At 30.0% G+C, this 20,340-nt stretch overlaps 2 protein-coding genes across 2 annotated transcripts; one reads left to right on the forward strand and one right to left on the reverse strand.

Annotated features, from left to right (window-relative positions):
• Positions 1-1,762: 1,762 nt before the first annotated feature.
• Positions 1,763-4,049, reverse strand: LOC123922610. Its single transcript, XM_045975308.1, has 2 exons — positions 3,752-4,049; positions 1,763-1,956 (listed from the first exon to the last, which is right to left on the reverse strand). The coding sequence occupies exons 1-2, from the start codon at positions 4,047-4,049 to the stop codon at positions 1,763-1,765; spliced, it is 492 nt and encodes a 163-aa protein (XP_045831264.1).
• Positions 4,050-17,447: 13,398 nt separating this feature from the next.
• On the forward strand, positions 17,448-19,983 carry LOC123922612. Its single transcript, XM_045975309.1, has 4 exons — positions 17,448-18,081; positions 18,133-18,317; positions 18,414-18,818; positions 18,942-19,983. The coding sequence occupies exons 1-4, from the start codon at positions 17,448-17,450 to the stop codon at positions 19,881-19,883; spliced, it is 2,166 nt and encodes a 721-aa protein (XP_045831265.1). The 3' UTR covers positions 19,884-19,983.
• The last annotated feature ends 357 nt before the right edge of the window (positions 19,984-20,340 follow it).

The following is a 20,340-nucleotide window of genomic DNA, read 5'->3' on the forward strand; positions in this document are numbered from 1 at the left end:
TAAGATACTGATAGGGTTCAATTGATATAGAAAAGTAAAATTGAAACACAAGAGTTCAACAAAAGGGAAATTATACTTATTTTATTGAATAAGGTTAGAGATCAAACGGGATTTAACCATGAATACAGTGTAGTAAGAAAAGTAGAAATAAAAGCAGGAAATTAGGGTAAAATAAGCATTTCGAGCTGCTTATGCACTCCTCTGCAAAGACTGCGACTGAATATTTTTCTCTGTACTCCTCCAATCAGCAAGTCCGAATAAATAGGAAACTAAATCCCAATTCTCTCTCCAATCCGAATAATTAGGAAACTAGAGCCCTATTCTCTCTCCACCACGTGGCTATTCACACCTCTCTCTTTATTTTTACGCTTCCTTGTATAAACAATATCATACCTATCAATACCCAAAAAAAAAAAAAACTAAATGGAACAATTTATTTTTAATTGGTTATAAAGTTGAAAGATTATAACGCATATTATATTAAAAAAAAATTATAACGCATGATTTATATACAAATATATGAACCGATCTTACGCTTCTTATCTTCTTGAATTGAGTTTTTTATTTTCAATTCATGTAGCTTTTTGGATATAATTCTTTTTGTCTTGGGACAACATCTCTCGGTCTAAACAACTTTGAGGTTATACTCTTCAATTTTGTATTAAAATTTTTGTTTCTCATTTTTACTTTCACATATGTCTTAATTATTCATAGATTGAAATAATTTATCTTAATTATTAAAAAGATGGTTGGTTTGTTTGTTTTATTGTGTGTTTGTAGATTACAATTCATATCTTTTTTTTTGTTAGTTTTTAAAAAATATTTGTACAATAATTTGGAATAACTTTTGGGATTGACTTTTTTTCATATTACTCTTATTGTGTTTTTACTCTCACTTTATTATTTTTGTCCGAAAAGACGGAAGAAGAAGAGAGATTATCTAAAAAATTATCAAAAATTGGTCGTATAAATATTATTATTTATACAATATTTTTTACGTCTACTATAATATAATTCGAAATATTTATTTGAAAGTAAGTTATGCTCATTTGGGATCTTTTAGCAAGTGTAGTGAACCTAAAGTCATGAGGTTGTGGATGTAATGAGGTTTCTACGGTAACTAACTGTTTAATGCATCAATGTAAGAAATAGTGCTCACTCATTTTCCTTGCAAAATTACCACTAACTTATTTATAAAAAAAATAAATAAAAATACCATTAACTTTCATGTTGAATGCTAAAAGATATATCGTTGCCAATCTTTTACATATGGTTCTTATGTATCAATTATAAATACTCTTTTAATTAGTATTGCCTACACTACATTCTCATATTTGTCACATTTATCCTTCTAAGATCTCATCCTAAAACCTAAATTTTACACTTTTGCTTTCTTTTGATTTTTTTTTCTTCCCAAAGCTAACACTGCTATGGAGCTCTTGAATTGAATTCATTTTCCAAACTTTATATTTCTATAGCAGTGCAATTTTTTTATGTTCCTTGAATTTGAATCTTAATCCCTGCATATTATAATATATCTCTATCAAATGAATTATGCTTACAGAGACATACTAAAAATTATTATAATATAAAGTTTCGACTTTTTTATTGGATGTATTTATTTTCATTCATCACTTATTTCTTATTAATATTTTGTATTATTCCAAAACCAAACAATAAAGTAAGAAGTAAGTACACTATTTTTAAGTATTTAAAAACAATACAGCTAAATTATTAATTATGTAAAATTCATACATTAATACTAAACTCTGCCACCCATAGCAACACAATCCAGTGCAGAACGGACTTTTTTGAAACTGAATGATTTCCAGCTACCACTTCCCTTTTGAGCCATCATCTTTGATCGTTCTTTTGTCTTTGTTGGGGATGGTTGTTTTTCACATAGCACAAATTTCCATGTCCCAAAAGATCCTATGGTCTCTGATGGACTTAGAGCTGTAATAAAAATGTTCCAACAACAAATTAATCCAAATTAACGTTTTAGTTTTAATCTCTGAAAAATGCATATATATCTAAAAAAAAAAAAAAAACTCAAAAAGCAAACTTCCAAAACTTTAGTTGTGAGCATTTATATTATATATATATATATATATATATATATATATATCTTAATCCTCCAATTCTTAGTGAAGAAATTCTTATAATCAGGAATTCGATTAGAAGATAAATAATACCAAGTCAAAAATTGTTACACTCAATCTATAAATTAAACTCAAACTTTCCCGAATCTTGCATTTTTTAAGTGAAATTCATTAACTATTTGAGACGATCATTTAGCATGTAAGCATTTATATATTTGAACTTGTAAGAAACCATACATTAAAAATACATTATAAATAATCAAATATATATATATATATATATATATATATATAAAGAAAGAAAGAAAAAATGTATTGGAAAAGGAAAGATCAAATAAAAATATGGTGCCACATTTTTTTAATAAGTTCAAATATATTTTCTATTTATTTTTTGTAGTTTATTTAAGAAAAAATAATAACATATAGAAAATCGAAAGTGAACTTATCCATACTTAAAGGCTTATTCAACAAGTATTTTTTAAAAAAACATATATATGCATGCATTAATTGTTTTGTTTCTAATATTAAAAAAAGCAATGATTTATTATATATAAGAAAAAGAAATAATTTAATATACATTCACTAAGAAAATCAATAATTTAATATTGAAATGTTAAGATAAGTCGATATCATTATTAAAAAAAAAAAAAAAAGATAAGTCAATATCTGGTATATATATATAACAAAATTAAAAATTAGTCAAAAAAATTAAAATTAAAAATAAATCTTAAATATGAATTTTATAAATATTTGGCAATAATTTTAGAGACTAAATATTGGATTTATAAGAAATATGACTCATTAACCTAATGTCTTAAGGTTTGAGTTAAGATGTGGTGTCTCTCTCTTGTGATCATGAAGCATTTGATCCGATATTTTTTTTGAGCTTCTCAGGACTACCTTAACGGTACAAACACTAGACACGATATAGACACATCGGCACCGATAATATTTTTTTCAAAATTATATAATTTAATGTGTCCAAATATATTGATATTGTATCGGTATCTTAGACAAATGTCCAACACCAAAATAGTCCTAATTTAGTGATGATTTTAAAAAATAATTACAGCATTTGGTAGTTCTAAGAATCAATTTGTTCAACTTTAAAAAAGAAAAAAAGATTCAACATGACATGAGATCTCAATATTTAAATTGGCCGAGAAACAAAACAAGTATTATCAATTAAAAACCCAAATTACATGCACCAAAATCTAATGCTTCCTCTGTCTCAAAATATAAAAACTCATTTGTCATTGTACGTATGTCAATGCATAATTTTGATTATGATTATCTTTAATTCTCTATTAGTAAAAATTATAGAAATTTGATATTTTAAAAATATTAATCGAAACAAATCAAACAAATCTTATATGATTATATTTATATTTATATACTTTTAGAAAAATATGGCCAAAACAAGATACAGTATATGAATAGTGCATTTATTCAAAGTGGGTCTTATAAAATGTGACGGAAGGAGTATATCTCAAATAAAATGTGAATTTAGGTTAATTTCGAATCAATTACAAGTAGTTGATTAAATCAATTATAGATCAAATTTTACTTACTTTCCGATTAAATTTCACAATAGTTGATTAAATTAAAACAAAACAAAAATTAACTAATCACAAAGGAAAAAATCTTACCATGAGAAACATCATTTGAGGGGTAAATAGCAAAATCAGAGACATTAGAACCCAAAATAGGTAGCCTCTCGTGACGTGCATAAGATTTGAGAGCTTTGTCAATAACATCCCAAACAACATCATTCTCTTTCACCACAATTGTTAATGGCCCCGAACTACCAACAATGTTGATAGATATCAAGATCTTATTGATGTTATTATTGTTGTTGTTGTTTTTCTTCTTATTTTTTACATCATCACGAATGTTCCAACTTATGCTCTTGTCCAATTCCTCAACCATATGTAATTTCTTCGCCATATTTTGGCGTCTCCTAGATTTTATAGGAAAAATGAAAATCATATTTGTGTATGTGATTTTTCACTAACCTTTTAGTTTATATAGTAGTAGAATAGTAGAATATATATAGCATGAACATTGATAAAAAAAATGGATAGATATAAACGTGAGTCTTCATGTGTTTAATTTTTCAAATATTAGTCAAACAAAAATTCCAAGATTTTTTAATTTGGGCATTTAAATTTGAAAAAGTATTAGTAAAAAAGATTAATGTTCTTTTATATAAACTAATATTTAATACTGCATCTGATCCTTTTTATAAAAGATAGTTGATTCAACGGGAGCAGATTATCTCCCGTCACTTTTTTATAAAGTGAAACCTGGGCCCTTGATTTTTTTGCTAGTTGGACTTCCAATTTTTTAAGAATAAAATGATGGGTGGATATGGCAACTGGACTTTCTCCAGTGAATCCTCCACGGGAGAGGATCCATTCCCTGATTCAACAAAAGTTCATGTATATGGTCCATATTATTAGCTAAATTAATATTTAATATTACCTCTGATATTTTTTATAAAAAACAATTGATTCAATAAAAGTTGATGTATTTGGTCTATATTAAGAACTAAATTATTATTTCATATTATCTCCAATATTTTTTATAAGAGACAACTGATTCAACAAAAGTTGATGCATTTGGTCTATATTATGAACTAAATACATAGTTTTTATTGATGAATATTGTAGTGGGAAATTAATTTATATATTTTGTAAAACAAACTTTTTAAATCTTTATCAAGTTTTTTAATTTAATTGAAATTAGAAAAGAAGAGTTTTTATTAATAAATGTGATACTGATCATTTTGTAATTGTCTCAAATGAGATGAGATTTGAACAATGTCCTTTAAAATTATAAAGTCAAACTTTTTTGAGTAACGTCAAAAATAAATAAATAAATAAAATTGCAAGACGTTAGTAAAAAAATTAGTCAAAACAAAAAAATTAAATTGCAACAAGAATACACACACGTGAGAGTGTCATTACCAAATAAATATAACCGATAAATAATGAATTGATTTAAGTGGTAAAAATCTTAGGTTTTATAAGTAAGTTGTTAAGAGTTTGGTTTATCACTCTTACGTAAAAACACTGGTAAAGAGGAGAGAACTAGTCTTGTGTGTTCCATGATTTCCAATTAAGATTAGTCACTTTTGTATATATAAAAAAAGGATTAGTCACTTTTAAAATGTTGTGTGCCACACAATTTTCCTACATACATTAATCACCGTTAAATAGCGGTAGAAACTTCATACATATATAACGATAAAAAAAGTAACAGGTCAAATAGACAATTACACATGGAATCATGATATTTTAATACTTTGTAAAAGATGACCATGAACATTTTCCATATCAAATGGGTATTGTTGTTATTAGGGGCTTTGACGACGAAATTACAAACATCGGTTAAATTCATTCCTAACTGTGAAGTCTTGATTCAAATTTAAGTAAAAATGTTATAACAGTTAAACTATATCTTACGAATATTATTAGAAACTTCTATTTGTAATCAAGACATGGTACCTCATGATAAGCAAGTTAAAGATTGTCTTCATTTGATTTGATTAGCCTGCACATGGTCTATTTAGAAGCTTCTATTACATAAAATTATATTATTACGATGCTTCCAAATAGACCACATGCATGCTAACTAAATTGAATGAACTTGCTTACCATGAGGTACGTACCACACTATAAATTATTGCCTAAATACAATATTGAATGAACTTGCTTACCATGAGGTACGTACCACACTATAATATTTATTTATAACACTTTAATCTTTTTTTTTTTTCGTCTTGTTTTTAAGTCCTTTATCTTTTATAATCTACACATATATATACATCCTTTAAAAAAAAAAACTGGAAAATGTTATCTTCATCACCATCTTCATCATCATCTCTTTTTCCTTAATTCAATGTAAATTTTGACTCAAATACACCTCAAAGTAGTTGAATCTTTGTTTATGTTCTCCTCAATTTTTTTAAACTCAAAAATTAAAATTGCTAAATTTTCAATAAACTCTAAATATTCATTTCTAAAGAATTATTTGTTGTGGTTGATGAAGAAGCTTCAAAAAATTCCTAATAATGTGTTGCAGTTGTATCTTAGAACTAGGTCATTGTCTGCACATGCATTTCAATAAGCTAATTTCAACTTCTTCCACAAGATTTTGACGTCTGCTTCTTTGGAAATGAGAAAAGTGAAATGCTAAGCATGAATACTACGGATAATTCCTATCTTCTAAATTTTGATAATTTTCAAAAATGAATTTCTAAGGTTTATTAAAAATTTGAGCATTTCGATTTTTGAGTTTAGAATGAGATTGATGAGAACATAAAATAAAGATTTATGTTATTTGGAGGTGTATTTGTGTGAATATTTATTTTGAATTAAGGAAAAAGATGAAGATGAAGATATGAAGATGGTGATGAAGATATTCATATATTCATACATTTTCCAGATTTTTTTTTTAAAAAAAGGACGTGTATGTGCACATTATAAAAGATAAATGACTTAAACGGGACAAGAAAAAAGATAAAGGTTTAAAGTATTACAAATAAATAAGATAAATTAATTGTCTAGGCTGTCAACATTGATACTGATCGTATGTGGATCAGATTTGACATCGCCGCTGGTGCTCCTCTTCTGTTCCGGTGATTGGGAGGGGGTTGTCTACCTGCAGGTGCGCTCCGACGCTCAAGTCTTTCAAAAAGGAATAAAATGTACCTGACTGTCTGAGTGGAGTATATATAATCCCCAGCGCTGGGTCAAGACCATTGATGAACATGTTTAATGCCATCAATGGGTGCCGAAAAACAGCTGGATAGTCATGATGAGCAGTTACTGCTCATCATTTCCGATGGTCGGCCGAACTGCTCATCATTTCCGATGGTCGGCCGTTAGTCTTATGGCTTTCATTGATCCAAATATATAGCTGAACTGCATCCCTCCGCGTGCCTTTGAATCCACAAGAACAGGCAAAGGACCAATAAATCACCCGACCTCAAACATCTGTAACAGTTACAATGGTATTGTTGAAATGAAACTAGCTTGAACATAAATAACCCCCTTTGGTATTTTACGAGGATGCTTATGGAACCGATACATCCATTTTTACATGAACCAATTTTTGGTATAGATTTTTCCATTTTTTATTATTTTTAAAAATATAAGTCCGAAATATATGGATATATCCTTTGCTTAGTTTCTTTCTTTTTTCTTTATTAGTGTAGCTCCAATAATTAGACAATTCATTATCATTATAGGAGATTTTATCTCTTGTGAAGAGATCCATTTTCCCCCATTATTTTCAGAAAAGTAGATAAATCACGTGGATACATGAAAGATAAATCCATGTTTCCTTCACTTTGACATATATTAGTGGGATTAGGCTTGGTTATTCTTGTTGTAAGAAAAAATTGATGTGTACATTGATATTTTTGTAATTTGGTTAATTTTCCAAAGAAAGTGATCATAAAATGCTTTCTGTAGATGCGGATGATAAGCAGCTTAAGTCCAAGAAGCGTAACAATAATGTAAGTATTATTGAGGATCTTTTATCCTTGGATTTCATTGTGATTTTCTTCTCTGTTTAAATGAATCTGTCCTGTACTAAAAAATGTTTTCATTTCAGAACTGCAGTAGTTATTTGTCTACATCATCACTTTTACATATCCATTATCTTAATTCTTATGCATGTAGGTATTGTCTGTTGCCAGACTTGCGAAAAAGATGAAATTAAAATTTACTAAAGCTTGGATTGCATATCTTAGATTGCGACTTCCACTAGATGTGTACAAAGAGGTAATTTGCAAGTGCATGCATTTGAAATTTCAATAGGTTGCGGGTTGCCTTTATATTCTGGAAATTGAAGCAGATGTTTTCATTAATATATAGGATATAATGTCTACTATTGTATGGTACAGGGTACTATGGTAATATTTTACAGATATGTTCTTTCTTGAGAATGCAAGTTAAAATTTATTAAAACATGAACTGTGCATAGCATTTGTTTGGTATGATATGTTGTGTTCATTTCTTATTTTACATATATGACACCTTGTTTTCATTTTGTTTACTAACGGATCTTTGAAAATAAGAAATCAAGTTCAATCAATGTGGTATTTTCGTAATTAAAAGTGTAAATGGAAGTAGAAAACATTTTACTGATTAACTGAATATTAGTTTCTTTCTTTCTTTCTTAAACATGGCAATAAGTTTCTTTCTTTAACCACTAGAAGTTGTGCTTTCAAACTGATTAACTGAATATTAGTGTCTTTTCTAGAGGTTGATGTGTTCTTAATGCCCCTCCAATTCTTTTTACTGTCATCTTAATCATGAGTCCCTACCAGCTTGAAGACGTAACCACCTGTTCATCATCCTTTCTTGCTTTGGATAGACAATATTTTGTTTTCCCTTAAGGGTGTGTTTGGTTCTATGGAGGGGAGCGAAGAAATTCGGAATATGTGTTGTGTTTGGATCACCAAGAGGAGGAGAGGGGTTTTAATGGAGGGGAAAACATATTTTTATTTTTTATCCTTGAAATATTTAATGGCACATTAATTAAATGCATATTTAAGTCTAATTTTTTAAAAAACATTATTGCTTTTAAATCCTCCTACATTTGATGGGAGATAAATTTGGCTTAGGAGTTAGGAGTTAGGAGGAATTTTCCTCCGCTCCTTTCTCCATTCAGAAAATTGAACCAAACAACTAAAGCTTAAAATAATCCCTCCTTACATTCTCCAACCAAACAGATTCTCAATCTCTATTAGACCCCATGCAATCTTTTGAAGTTTAACTTCAAGTCTGTGTCACAAACTCTGTTAAAATCAAAACATACTTATAGCACTTATAGGACTAAGTTACAGGAATGTTTTTGGTGTGTGTTAGGATTTATGTATACGCTTAAATATGCAAAAGGTCCCTACACTTACGGGTCATTTGAGTTTTAGTCCCTGCATTTTAAAATCCTTTCATTTTGCCGCTGCACTTTCATTTTACTTTAAAAATGGTCCCTGAACCCATTTTTTGTTGAAGTGACACATTTTTTTATGATGAGTCAATTTTATTTTACTTTTAAAAAATTACTTATTTAAGGGTATTTTGATCGATTTACTGCAAAATTAAATTAGTCATCAACTCTAAAGTCTAGTCAACAGTGACAGATCAACAAAAATATGTCATTTCAACAACAAAAGAAAAGGTCTGGGGATCATTTTTAAAGTAAAATGAAAGTACAGTGGCAAAATAAAATGTTTTTAAAATGCAGGGACTAAAACTCAAATGACTCGTAAGTGCAGGGACATTATGCATATTTAACCCTTATGTATATTATGCATGTCAAAAGTAAATCAACAAAAAAACTAAACTGCTTTTATGGTCAAATTGGTCCTCTGCACTTAATATTGTATTGCGCCATGACTTCAAAGTTGCTCTATCCAATCTTTTTTTAAATGCAACATTTATTTTCTTATTGATTTTAGAACTTCACCAAAGGGATATTGTTGTTTGTTGGGATGGATTTTCTGTTGTACATTTTATTATTGGAAGAAGCGGAGGGATGTTTGAATAGATTTATTGTTGATTAGAGTAATCGGGACAACATTCAAGCAATTTTCCAATTGGCAGGGTTGGCTACATGGAACAATCAATGCCGTAAATCCCTACTATGCATTTTTTTAAAGATATACTCCCTCCGGTCTTAATTATAAGAAAAGATTAACTGTTTAGATACATTTGAAAGTTTGATGTATCTTGTCTATATTATAGTCTTCTCTAGATATATACATCAAATTTTCAGTGTATCTAAAAAGTGAATCTTTTCTTATAATTAGGACTAGAGGGACTACCATTTATCTTTAAACCATTCTTAACAATATGCAAACTATTTTCTTCTCTAAAGCCTTAAACAAACTCTGGATACTCTATTATACATTTTTTTTTTATATTCAATGAAAACCATATTGTATGTCTTCTTGATTTCTCCTGTATCCTTTAATCAATTTGTATAGCAGGTATAATGATAGAAATATAACATTTAATTATAGAAAACATTTAATGTTTAGAGAATTGAATACACCACAAGTTCAATAAATTTTTTCCACATTTATCTCCTTAACATGTGCCCTTAAGGGCACAAGTTAACATTCTTATATTTATTTACATTATCAAGTGATCATTTAAACTATCAAAACTCTTGTGATCTCTAACTATTACTCCCTCCATCCCAAATTATAAGGGAAAAACCATTTTCAAGAATGTTTTTTTCCATAATCTCATAAAATATAATTTTTCCTCTCTCCTTTTTTTCAATAAACAACCTATAAAAATTGTTTTTACATTATCCCATGCAACTTATTTTAAGGAAAGTCCACAAAAACATATTTCAAATCATCATGATTTACTTTTTTTAATAAGTGTGATTTTTATTTTTTCCGTTATAATTTAGATGAAGTATTATTAAAGGAACAAATGATCTCAATGTGTATAGCTCTCATGAAATATAGTAGTCATTATGAGGTGCTGTTTGATTATCATAAATATCATGTGTACTAGTTTTAAATCCCTTTAATCTAAAATCTTTGAAGTAAATGTTTTATAGGTTAATTAAGCTCATGCTGATAGGAATGACTTGTCCAATGTTTGTTTCAAATGAATATATAATTCTTAAAAGTCGACATGTACCAGAATCTACTCTATCAGCATCTGGATATTTCACAGCTTAAATAGGGTTATAGAAGATAATTTTCTCGAGTTACTTTATTGGATATCTCTTACCTAATCTAATTTCTAAGATTTGTGATTATTGTTTTGTAGGGATTAAATTTAGATTTCACGCCTTTCTTTATGATTGATTTATCTTAATCTGTTTTACATTAGCATTAACAAAGGGATTTGGTACAAAATGGAGATAAGGAGGGGTTTCTGCTAAAGGAATAGTATCAATATGCCCTAATCAATTAGATTCCAATAATAATTAAAATAATTAAAAATAGACAAATGTTAATATTTCAGAGTTGAGTTTATTTCAACGCATGAAAACTTCTAATATATTTTGTTTAAATTGGCAAATGGGAAACCCAGACGGCTCGACTGAAATTGGGATGCATGCCAAATAAATTGAAGAAACAACTTTATTTGCGACTATTAGAATAATAAGTCACATCGTATTTAATTTGATCTAATGGGAAGAGTTATTGATTAAATAATAAAATATCTTTGTGTACAGTATAAGATTTATCTCACTTGTATATTGAGTCAAAAAAAATATCTCACTTGTACATCATAGAACCAACCTTAATTTAAATATAAGCTTAAAAAATAATGCTAAAAAACTCAGCCAAAGGCGAGCTGCAGGCTCAGAATGCCAACCTAATAATATATAATAATTTTCAAATGTGAATTCTAGAAATTAAAAGGATACTCTTAAAACTGATTTTTTTCCTCCATACAACAGAAATACCAAAAGGATGATTATACAATACAAATTCTACATCATTTTTTTAATACAAATTTTAAAGTTAAAATTGATTTTTTATTTTTATTTTTGGTCTTAGTTAAAATTGATTTTCCTATAAAAAAGTTTTAACAAGTTACTTGAAGTTCAAGACTAAATTTTAAACGGAATATTTCGGGATGGATTAAAAAGCTTGAGAGTTATTCAACCTGAATTTGGTGCGTAGAGGAAGTAGTAAACACCGTAGTTTAAATTCAAATAAAGATGTTCAGTATAATAATATCGATATTATCAATTGAACTAAATCTTATCGACCATTGCCAGCTAAAATTTTAAACCTATATTATTTCAGATTTTGACGGGCTTGCTTGTCGGATCTAGTATACTTTGCCAACTCTCATTTTTGAAGCAATGACAAAAGTCTAGGGGTATGAATTATTACTTTTTTTTATCAAAGGGGGTATGAGTGCATCAAAATTACGTTTTTAGAATTCATGAAGTCACAAATTGGGTTTCTAAAAAAAATAAATGCAAAAGAATGTTGAGAATCATGAACATAAAACAACATTGTTCATTAAATCATATTATCAAGTTATTGTATTAAAATTTTCACAATCGACTGCTCAAATTATTCAGCAAATCTTAAATACACGACCTCGTAATATTTTCTTTATAGTTAAACCAGATGACTCTTCATGAGCCTTTTATTTGGAGATGTAAGATGAGCACAAAGTGGATAGTTTAATGGATATCGATGGATAAAATAAATGAATATTTTAATTATCTATTTATTTGATGCACACGTATGTGAGTTTCATGGTACTCGTCAATAAAATAAAATTACTTAAATTTTCTTGGTTATTAAATATAAAGAGTCTTTTATATTCGGTAAAACTTTTTGATGAACTTTGTTTTAAGTTAGAAATGTATGCATATTATTTTTTGAAGAGAAATATATGATATTATTAAGCTTTGGTAAAAAGAAAGAAAATGAATGTCCCGACTTTTGTTGTGAAATTGAATATGAAATTTATGATTATTATTATTTTGTGTTAATATTTTTCTTAAAAATTTATGGATATGTGTTGATAGAAAAAAAAAATCTTTTGTTGTTAATTTGAAGAAATTTTAGGTAAGCAGAAAAAAAAATTTGACAATAAATTGTTGGAACAAAATAGCAACTTGTATGAAGAACTTGGTATAGAAATAAACACAAGTGTAGAACTAGAGTAGTAGATAGTGTGTGTAAATTTTTGGTTTACAATGAGCTGAGAATTGAACCCAGAACTTATAGTGTGCTACCCAAACCCTCACCACTAGACCAAACCTAGTGGCTTGAGTGTATGTATTTGAAAAAGTTCATGTTAAGTCCCACATTGGGTAGGACACTCACTTTAATTAGTAGTGTTTATATATATGATAATGTCACTACTTGGGGTATGCCTCAAGGGGTACTCAATTTTATAAACGGGGAACACCGCATTCAATATCTCACGCACGTGCCGCCGTCTGGCCGGCTCGGGCCGGGCTTGGTCTTGGTGACATAGATATAAATGCAGTTTGTTTTGTACTTATTTCATATAGGGATAATATGAAACGTCCGATTTAAAATTAATAACTATGATTCTTTATAGTGTAGACGATCCTGATCGTTGTATGAGTGAGGGATAGAAATTCTGGCTGAATTGGATCTTTTGGAAGCTGTTATTTCATGTCTTCTAACAACCGAATCAATGATGTTAGTAACAATAAAGTTTATTGTTTGATACATGTGGACAACGATAGTGAGAAAAATAAATGGAGAGGATGTTAATTCGTTAGTATGATTCACAATATTTTTGCAACTTTACGTGTCCCCCCTTGAACCATAACCACGGTTCCAGCACTTGACTTGAAAAATTGGCCATCATTGTTGTGACTTTACGATTGAGAGTCAAATCACAATCATTCATTATTGGTATTGTACTTTTATTTCATCAAATAAGCATTTGGCCCATCATTTGTTTTAAAGTTAGGGGGGAGAAAAAATCGATTACTACTTTACTAGTATTATGTAACATGAGAAAGAAGGACATATATCAATAAAAGATTTTCCGTTAATAAAATATTTTTGCTGCTCAAAAAATAAGTTAAGGGTATTATTGAAAGTCCACTTCAAATTTTTTTATCCTCTTTATATATAGGTATAAATAACTTTTTTTGACATTCTAAAAAAAAAACTATTTTCTTATTATATATATATAATGGTGACAGTTTCCCCGCCTTTTATTTCACTAAATTTTAGGAATAACGTTGGGACGGAAATATAAATGTCGTCTCAATCTTGTGACATAAAGTGCAATCCATCCCAATATAATGACAGAATTTAACATCAAAATAAAAAATGATAGAATACAGATTCCGTCCCAACAAGATAAATAAAGTTTGGAGGCACATGTTAAGAAGATAAATATGAAAAAAAATTATTGAACTTGTGGTGTAATCAATTCTCTATACATTAAATTCTTTATATCATTAAATGTTATATTTTTATTTTTAGGTAGCTTAACATGTGCCCTTAGGACACAAGTTAACATGACCCATAAAGTTTTAATAAAATACGCGTAGCAGAAACGCGTCACAAATTCCGTTCTCATTTGATTAGTTTGGGACGGAATTCCGTCACAAATTTCCGTTCCAATTTTACTTTTTCTAGTAGTGTACTGTTTTTTCTTCTAATCAACAATAAGGTACTCCCCCGAATATAAATATAAGCAAAAAAACACTTCAAATTTTGGTTACTATTATAAACAAAAGTTAACTAATTTTAAACTAATTAATACTCCTATTTCTAATATACCCTTATTCAATTCTATTTTATTTTAGGCATTTATTTCACTTTTACACTTTTCAAAATGGGTAATATAGTAAACTTAACTATGGTTTGAATTAAATCAAGAAAATTAACTATACAATTAACTAAATTTTTTAAATACCACGTAAACAATTTTTTTTCCTTATATTTGTGTCCGGAGGAAGTATCTACATGAGATACTGTCATTTATGAGCATTTCTTACAACGGCACCAACCCAAATACAATATATTTAAGCGCACACTCATAAATTCAAAAAATTAAAATAAAAGTAATTTTATCACATCAAATATTATCATTTTTTTTCTTTAATTTTTATTATTTATGTGAGTGTGTCTAAACCTATTTTATTTAGGTTATTTCTCGTCATTTAGATCTGCGACAAATCTAATCCTCATGTTGGTAGCAAGACTATTATGTCTCTTTAATTAGGCCTTAACATTAATGGTGATGTGAACCTAAAAAAAAAAAAAAACATTAATGGTGATGTGTAGTTAGTCAAAAAAACTGGTGATGTGTCACAATCGTTTTTACAACTTGGGTGAAACGTGTCTTCTATATAGACTTTAGAATGTTTTTTACTTTTTACTAAAACTTTAAAATGTTAAATACTTAACCATCCTTTTTACATCTATACATTTTAAGTTTTGCACGTTAGCATTTTGATTTTTTTTTCAATTAACCATCCTTTTCACATACTTGCTAATTTTCATTTTTTAAATAAAAATTATGTTTTTGACAATATATATATACTTCATCTGTCAAAAATATAAGAGCTAGTTTCAATAATGCACGTATGCCAACGTACAAGTTTGATCATTAATATATTTAATTCTGTATTAGTAAAAATTATAAAAACTTGATATTTTGAAAATACGCACAAAACAAATAAAACAAGATCTTATATGTTAATATTTATATCTGTATATTATTAAAAAAAATATGGTCAATGCAAGATAAATGAATAGTATCATATAGTAAAGTAACTCTTATATTTTGGGACGGAGGGAGTATATATTTTAAATCTTCAGACAAATGTTTGTCACTTATAACTTTTTTTTACATAGAGGAAATAATAAAGTCATCATAATGTCCGGTCAAATAATTTCAGCATATTTTTGCCATTTCACTACAAGAAAACATAATATTACTGACCAAACTTATTGAGGGCTTTTAGCCCTCAGTAATGCATTTGTGGGTTATTGAAGGCTGGGAGCCGTCAGTAATGCGTCTTGGGGGAAAGAAAAATTTTAAAACGGTAACATTAAGCATTAGTGACGGTGTCAGGCCGTCAGTAATGCGTGGTCAATTAAGACGGTTCGAGGCCGTCAGGAAAGTTAAAGCAGATGAGCAATTATGACGGTCCTGGGCCGTCAGTAATGCGTGGTCAATTATGACGGTCCCAGGCCGTCAGTAATGAGAAAGACGTTATGCATTTACGACGGTGTCAGGCCGCCAGTAATGCATATTTCAAATTTAAATTCCAACGGTTCGCTTATTACTACTTTATATATTCTTCTTCAACAAATCTATTACACCTTCACTTCATTTTTACCTTTCATTCTCTCTCTAAATTTTCTCTAACTTCTCTCTTAAATTTCATACTTTCAACTTAATCTCCATACAAAAAGTGGTAAGTGTTTGTGTTTTACTTTTACAAATTTAAAATTTTTGCTTTGTTATTTAAATGTATATGTTCTAATATTTGTTGTTTACCATTTATAATAGCAAGTCTTATTTTCGTGAGGAGCGGAGTTCGTGGGCTAGGTGCGCGCCAAGTAAGAATCTACTCGGCACCCAAGTAAGTAACGTAATTTTAATTTATATAGTGATAGTTTTTTTACCGTATACTTAGTAATAGTTATTAATTAATACTTTGTAATTTATTACTAATATTTTCTTATCACTATGTATAAAAGTTATTGTTTTTGTAAAAAAAATTAAAAAAATATATTTAATTTTGTTTATTTCGAAAACAGAATTATTTTTTTTAAATAAGTATTTTTTTTTTCAAAAAAACAGTATATTTATATTATTTTTTAAAAAAACGAAATTTTTTTAAAAAAAATTTATAAAAGAAATTTTTTAACAGTTTGTGTATTTTTAAAAAAGTGATGTAATTTTCATATCTCCATCTAAACAGTGGTAAGTGTTTGTGTTTTACTTTTAAAGTTAAAATTTTTACTTTGTTATTTAAATGTATATGTTCTAATAATTTGTTATTTACAATTTTTATTAGCAAATTCTCGTGGTCATCGGAGGTCGTGGGTTAGGAGCGGAGTTTGTGGTTAGGAGCGCGCGCCAAGTAAGACTCTACCCGGCACCCAAGTAAGTAATATATGTAATTTTAATTTATAATATTTAGTGATAGTTTTATTTTTACCGTACACTTAGAAATAGTTACTAGCATTTTATTATTACTATGTATTTAAAAAAAGAAAAACAATTATATTTTAAAAAATTATAATATATATGTTAAAAAGTCGGTAGTTTTGTCAACTAAAAAACTTAGTATTTTTTAGATTTAATAAACCATAAACTTTAAAAATAAAATGTTAAAAGTTTATATGTTATTGTTGAGTAGACATATATATATGTCCAAAATACTTTTGAAAAATAAAGTAATAAATTTAATACATATATCGATCTAATTATATATTAATTAAACTACACAGATATGGATTTTAGCAATCGTAATTGGATGTACGATAGACATAATCCTGGAAAGAGGGGCCGGGTTAAAGAGGAATTTAAAATAGGGGTCGAAATGTTTATCAATACAGTAAAATATAATGACATTGTGATACGTGAAGGGGGAATTAGATGTCCGTGTGTACTTTGTCGATGTACAAGAATACAGAGCGAAGATGAAATTAGGTCTCATTTATATAAAAAGGGATTCCAACCTAATTATTGGGTTTGGTCAAGTCATGGCGAAGGATGTTCCACGACTGTTCCCGTGAATCAAAATCGTGCTTCAAGCAGTGTTTTTCAGCCCGTTGTTGTTCCCCAATATTATCATCAGCATTATGATCCGTTTAATGAGATGGACAATATGATAACTAATGCCCTTGGGTTTAATACGCCGATTTATGTGCCAAATGATGTCGACGACCCTGCTGATGATGAATATGACGCTGATGTTAACGTCGAGAGACCAAATGAGGAAGCCCAGCGATTTTTTGATCTTTTGAAAGAGACAAATACACCGTTGTGTGAAGGCTCTCGAGACTCAAAGTTAACGGTGTGTATTAGACTTTTGGGTATCAAGTCTGAATGTCTTGTTTCAGAATACACCATGGACTTGATAACAAAACTGATGTTGGATATAACAATAGACCGTCCTCTTGATTTGCCAAAAAATTATTACGAAGCAAGACAATTGGTTGCAAAGTTAGGACTCGGAGCGAAGAGAATTGACTGTTGTGTTAACGGATGTATGTTGTACTATAGCAACGAATTTGGTGTAGATGACGGTGCATTACTTGAATGTAAATTTTGTCAAGAACCAAGATATCGTGTAACAAGAAATTCACGGTCAGTCAGAAGGAAGCCAATCCCAAGAAAGGCAATGTTCTATTTACCCATAATACCAAGGTTGCAAAGGTTGTATGCATCGATGCAAACAGCCAGTAAAATGACATGGCATCGTGAAAACTATGAAAGGAGAAAAATGTCAGGTGAGTTGCGACATCCTTCTGATGGAATGGCTTGGAAGCATTTTGATCAAGTTTATCCTGAATTTGCTTCGGAGCCACGGAATGTCCGACTTGGGTTGTGCAGTTTGCAACCCCAAAATCCGGCGAATAAGGCAATCAATAATGCATTGAAATCCAAATTCCAGGCTCCATATCTCAACTGGACGGAGGTCAGGGCAGATGAGCGTGGATATCAACAATTTTGGAATGGCTTCAGGGTACGTTTTTATTTATAATTACTTTTTTATCCAATCAATTTTGTTACTAAACATATATTTACTAATTTATTAACAATTTTTCTTTATTTTTCGTAGTCGCAAGTAACTTGGCTGAATCACCACACAGCGGCTATTGAGCGTATATTAAACAAAAAAGCCACCAAGCGTCTGTCGACCTTACTTTTTGAAGCGCGGAAAAAGATTAAAAAGGATCCTTCAAAACCACCACTTTGGCTCGCTGGCAATTCATACCCTATGCTCTGCCGCAGATGGGAAGAGGAAGAGTATATTGCAAAGTGTATAAAGAACAAAGCCAACAGAAATACTGATGAAGCCAATCGTGCGTGCGTACACTCTGGAGGGTCTAAATCTGCCGGAACGCTTCGTCTTGAGTTCATCCAACAATTTGGTCGTCCACCCACCTTTATGGAGATGAATGACATGATGCACCGGTATGCAGATTCCGGTGAGTGGACGGGGGCAAGGGCGCAAGAAGTGTCGGTAAGTATTTAATTATATATATTATTTATTATTTATTTCGTATAACATTATTTTTTAAACATTATATAATTATATCTAAACATTATAATTAATTAATTATAATTTTTTTTTAATTTATTGTAGAGGTTGACGCAAATTTGGGTTGAAGAATATAATGCAAGCCAACTACGACTACCACCTCATAGGCGAGATAATGAGGATGTTCGTCGAAACAAGATGTCGTTGGCTTTTGTTAAGAATGCTGGTGGTGCGACTCGAGGTCGCAAATTCGCTGCTGGGTGTACATCTTCTCTATATGCAAGTGACCCAACTGGTTTGAGAGATGTCACTTACACATCTTCATCTTCATCGAGTACAGGACGCTCTCGTCCAACTCAAAGAGAGGAAACCGATGATGAGTATGAAGCGCGAATGAGGGCCACGTATAGAGAAGAATTCCGCGATGAGTTCGAAGCATCATTTGATGACCGGGTGGACGTACGGGTCCAACATATATTGCAGGAATTCTTTGCGCAGCAGAGGGCGCCGGCGGGGGGGGGGGGGGGGGGGGTTGGATCATCATCTCAGGCTTCGGCACGACAAAATCAAAATGCCGGTGAACAAGAATATCGACCGGATTTGAGTAGCATGGTTAATTTGAATCAGCTGCCGGAGTACCGAGAGGGTGATCCAGTACTGAGTATGAGCATAGAGGATATGAGTCAGATGCTTAATGAACCAGTTCATTTACAATTTTTTGATCCTACTGGGCAAACAAGTGGAAGCAGTAGTGACGGAAGCGGTAGAAATAATCAACAAACTGCTTTCACCGAATACCAGAGATCATTAAATCCACAACAAGACTTCATAATCCCACATCCAAATCAACCCCAAGGCAACTTCTTCCCAAATCAAGCCCCAATTAACTTCGTTCATAGGCCTGTGGCACGACCTCCTTTGCGAACGTCACTCCCCGGAGTCGTAATACACGAGGGAGGTAGAGGCCGAGGCCGAGGAAGGTCGCGTCAGCCAACAGACACTGGCAAGGGGAAGCGACCACTATATCAGCCGCCTGACCAACGTTGATGTGTAATTTTAATAATCTGTTGTTGATTATTATTTGTTTAATTGTTTTCTTTTTGTAATGACAATATTATCATTATATTTAATTATGCTTATGTTAAGTATTTTTATTATGCTTTTTATTAAATTTTAATTATAATATTTTTTAATTATTTATTATGCAGTATATTTTTTGTTTTAAAAAATTAATATTAATTTTTTTTAAAAAAAATAATTAATAATTTAATTATTTAAAAATCAAATACTGATTTTTAAATAATTAAATTATTAATTTTTTTTTGAATCGATGTACATTACTGACGGCTCCAGGCCGTCACAATGTGTAAAAGACAATGTGATACTGACGGCTCCAGGCCGTCACAATTGCGTGTCCTTTTTATTTGACCGGTGTGTATTATTGACGGCTCCAGGCCGTCAGTAACGTTATTGACGGTCCTGGGCCGTCAGTAACCATTACTGG

The sequence above is a fragment of the Trifolium pratense genome, linkage group LG4 (assembly GCF_020283565.1).
Source record: "Trifolium pratense cultivar HEN17-A07 linkage group LG4, ARS_RC_1.1, whole genome shotgun sequence".
Classification (NCBI taxonomy): domain Eukaryota; kingdom Viridiplantae; phylum Streptophyta; class Magnoliopsida; order Fabales; family Fabaceae; genus Trifolium; species Trifolium pratense.

Coding starts and splice junctions, on each gene's coding strand:
- LOC123922610 (XM_045975308.1), bottom strand. CDS start 4,049: ATGGCGAAGAAATTACATATGGTTGAGGAATTGGACAAGAGCATAAGT. Junction 1,957..3,751: donor CTCAAATGATGTTTCTCATG/GTAAGATTTTTT, acceptor TTTTTATTACAG/CTCTAAGTCCATCAGAGACC.
- LOC123922612 (XM_045975309.1), top strand. CDS start 17,448: ATGGACAATATGATAACTAATGCCCTTGGGTTTAATACGCCGATTTAT. Junction 18,318..18,413: donor AATTTTGGAATGGCTTCAGG/GTACGTTTTTAT, acceptor TATTTTTCGTAG/TCGCAAGTAACTTGGCTGAA. Junction 18,819..18,941: donor CAAGGGCGCAAGAAGTGTCG/GTAAGTATTTAA, acceptor AATTTATTGTAG/AGGTTGACGCAAATTTGGGT.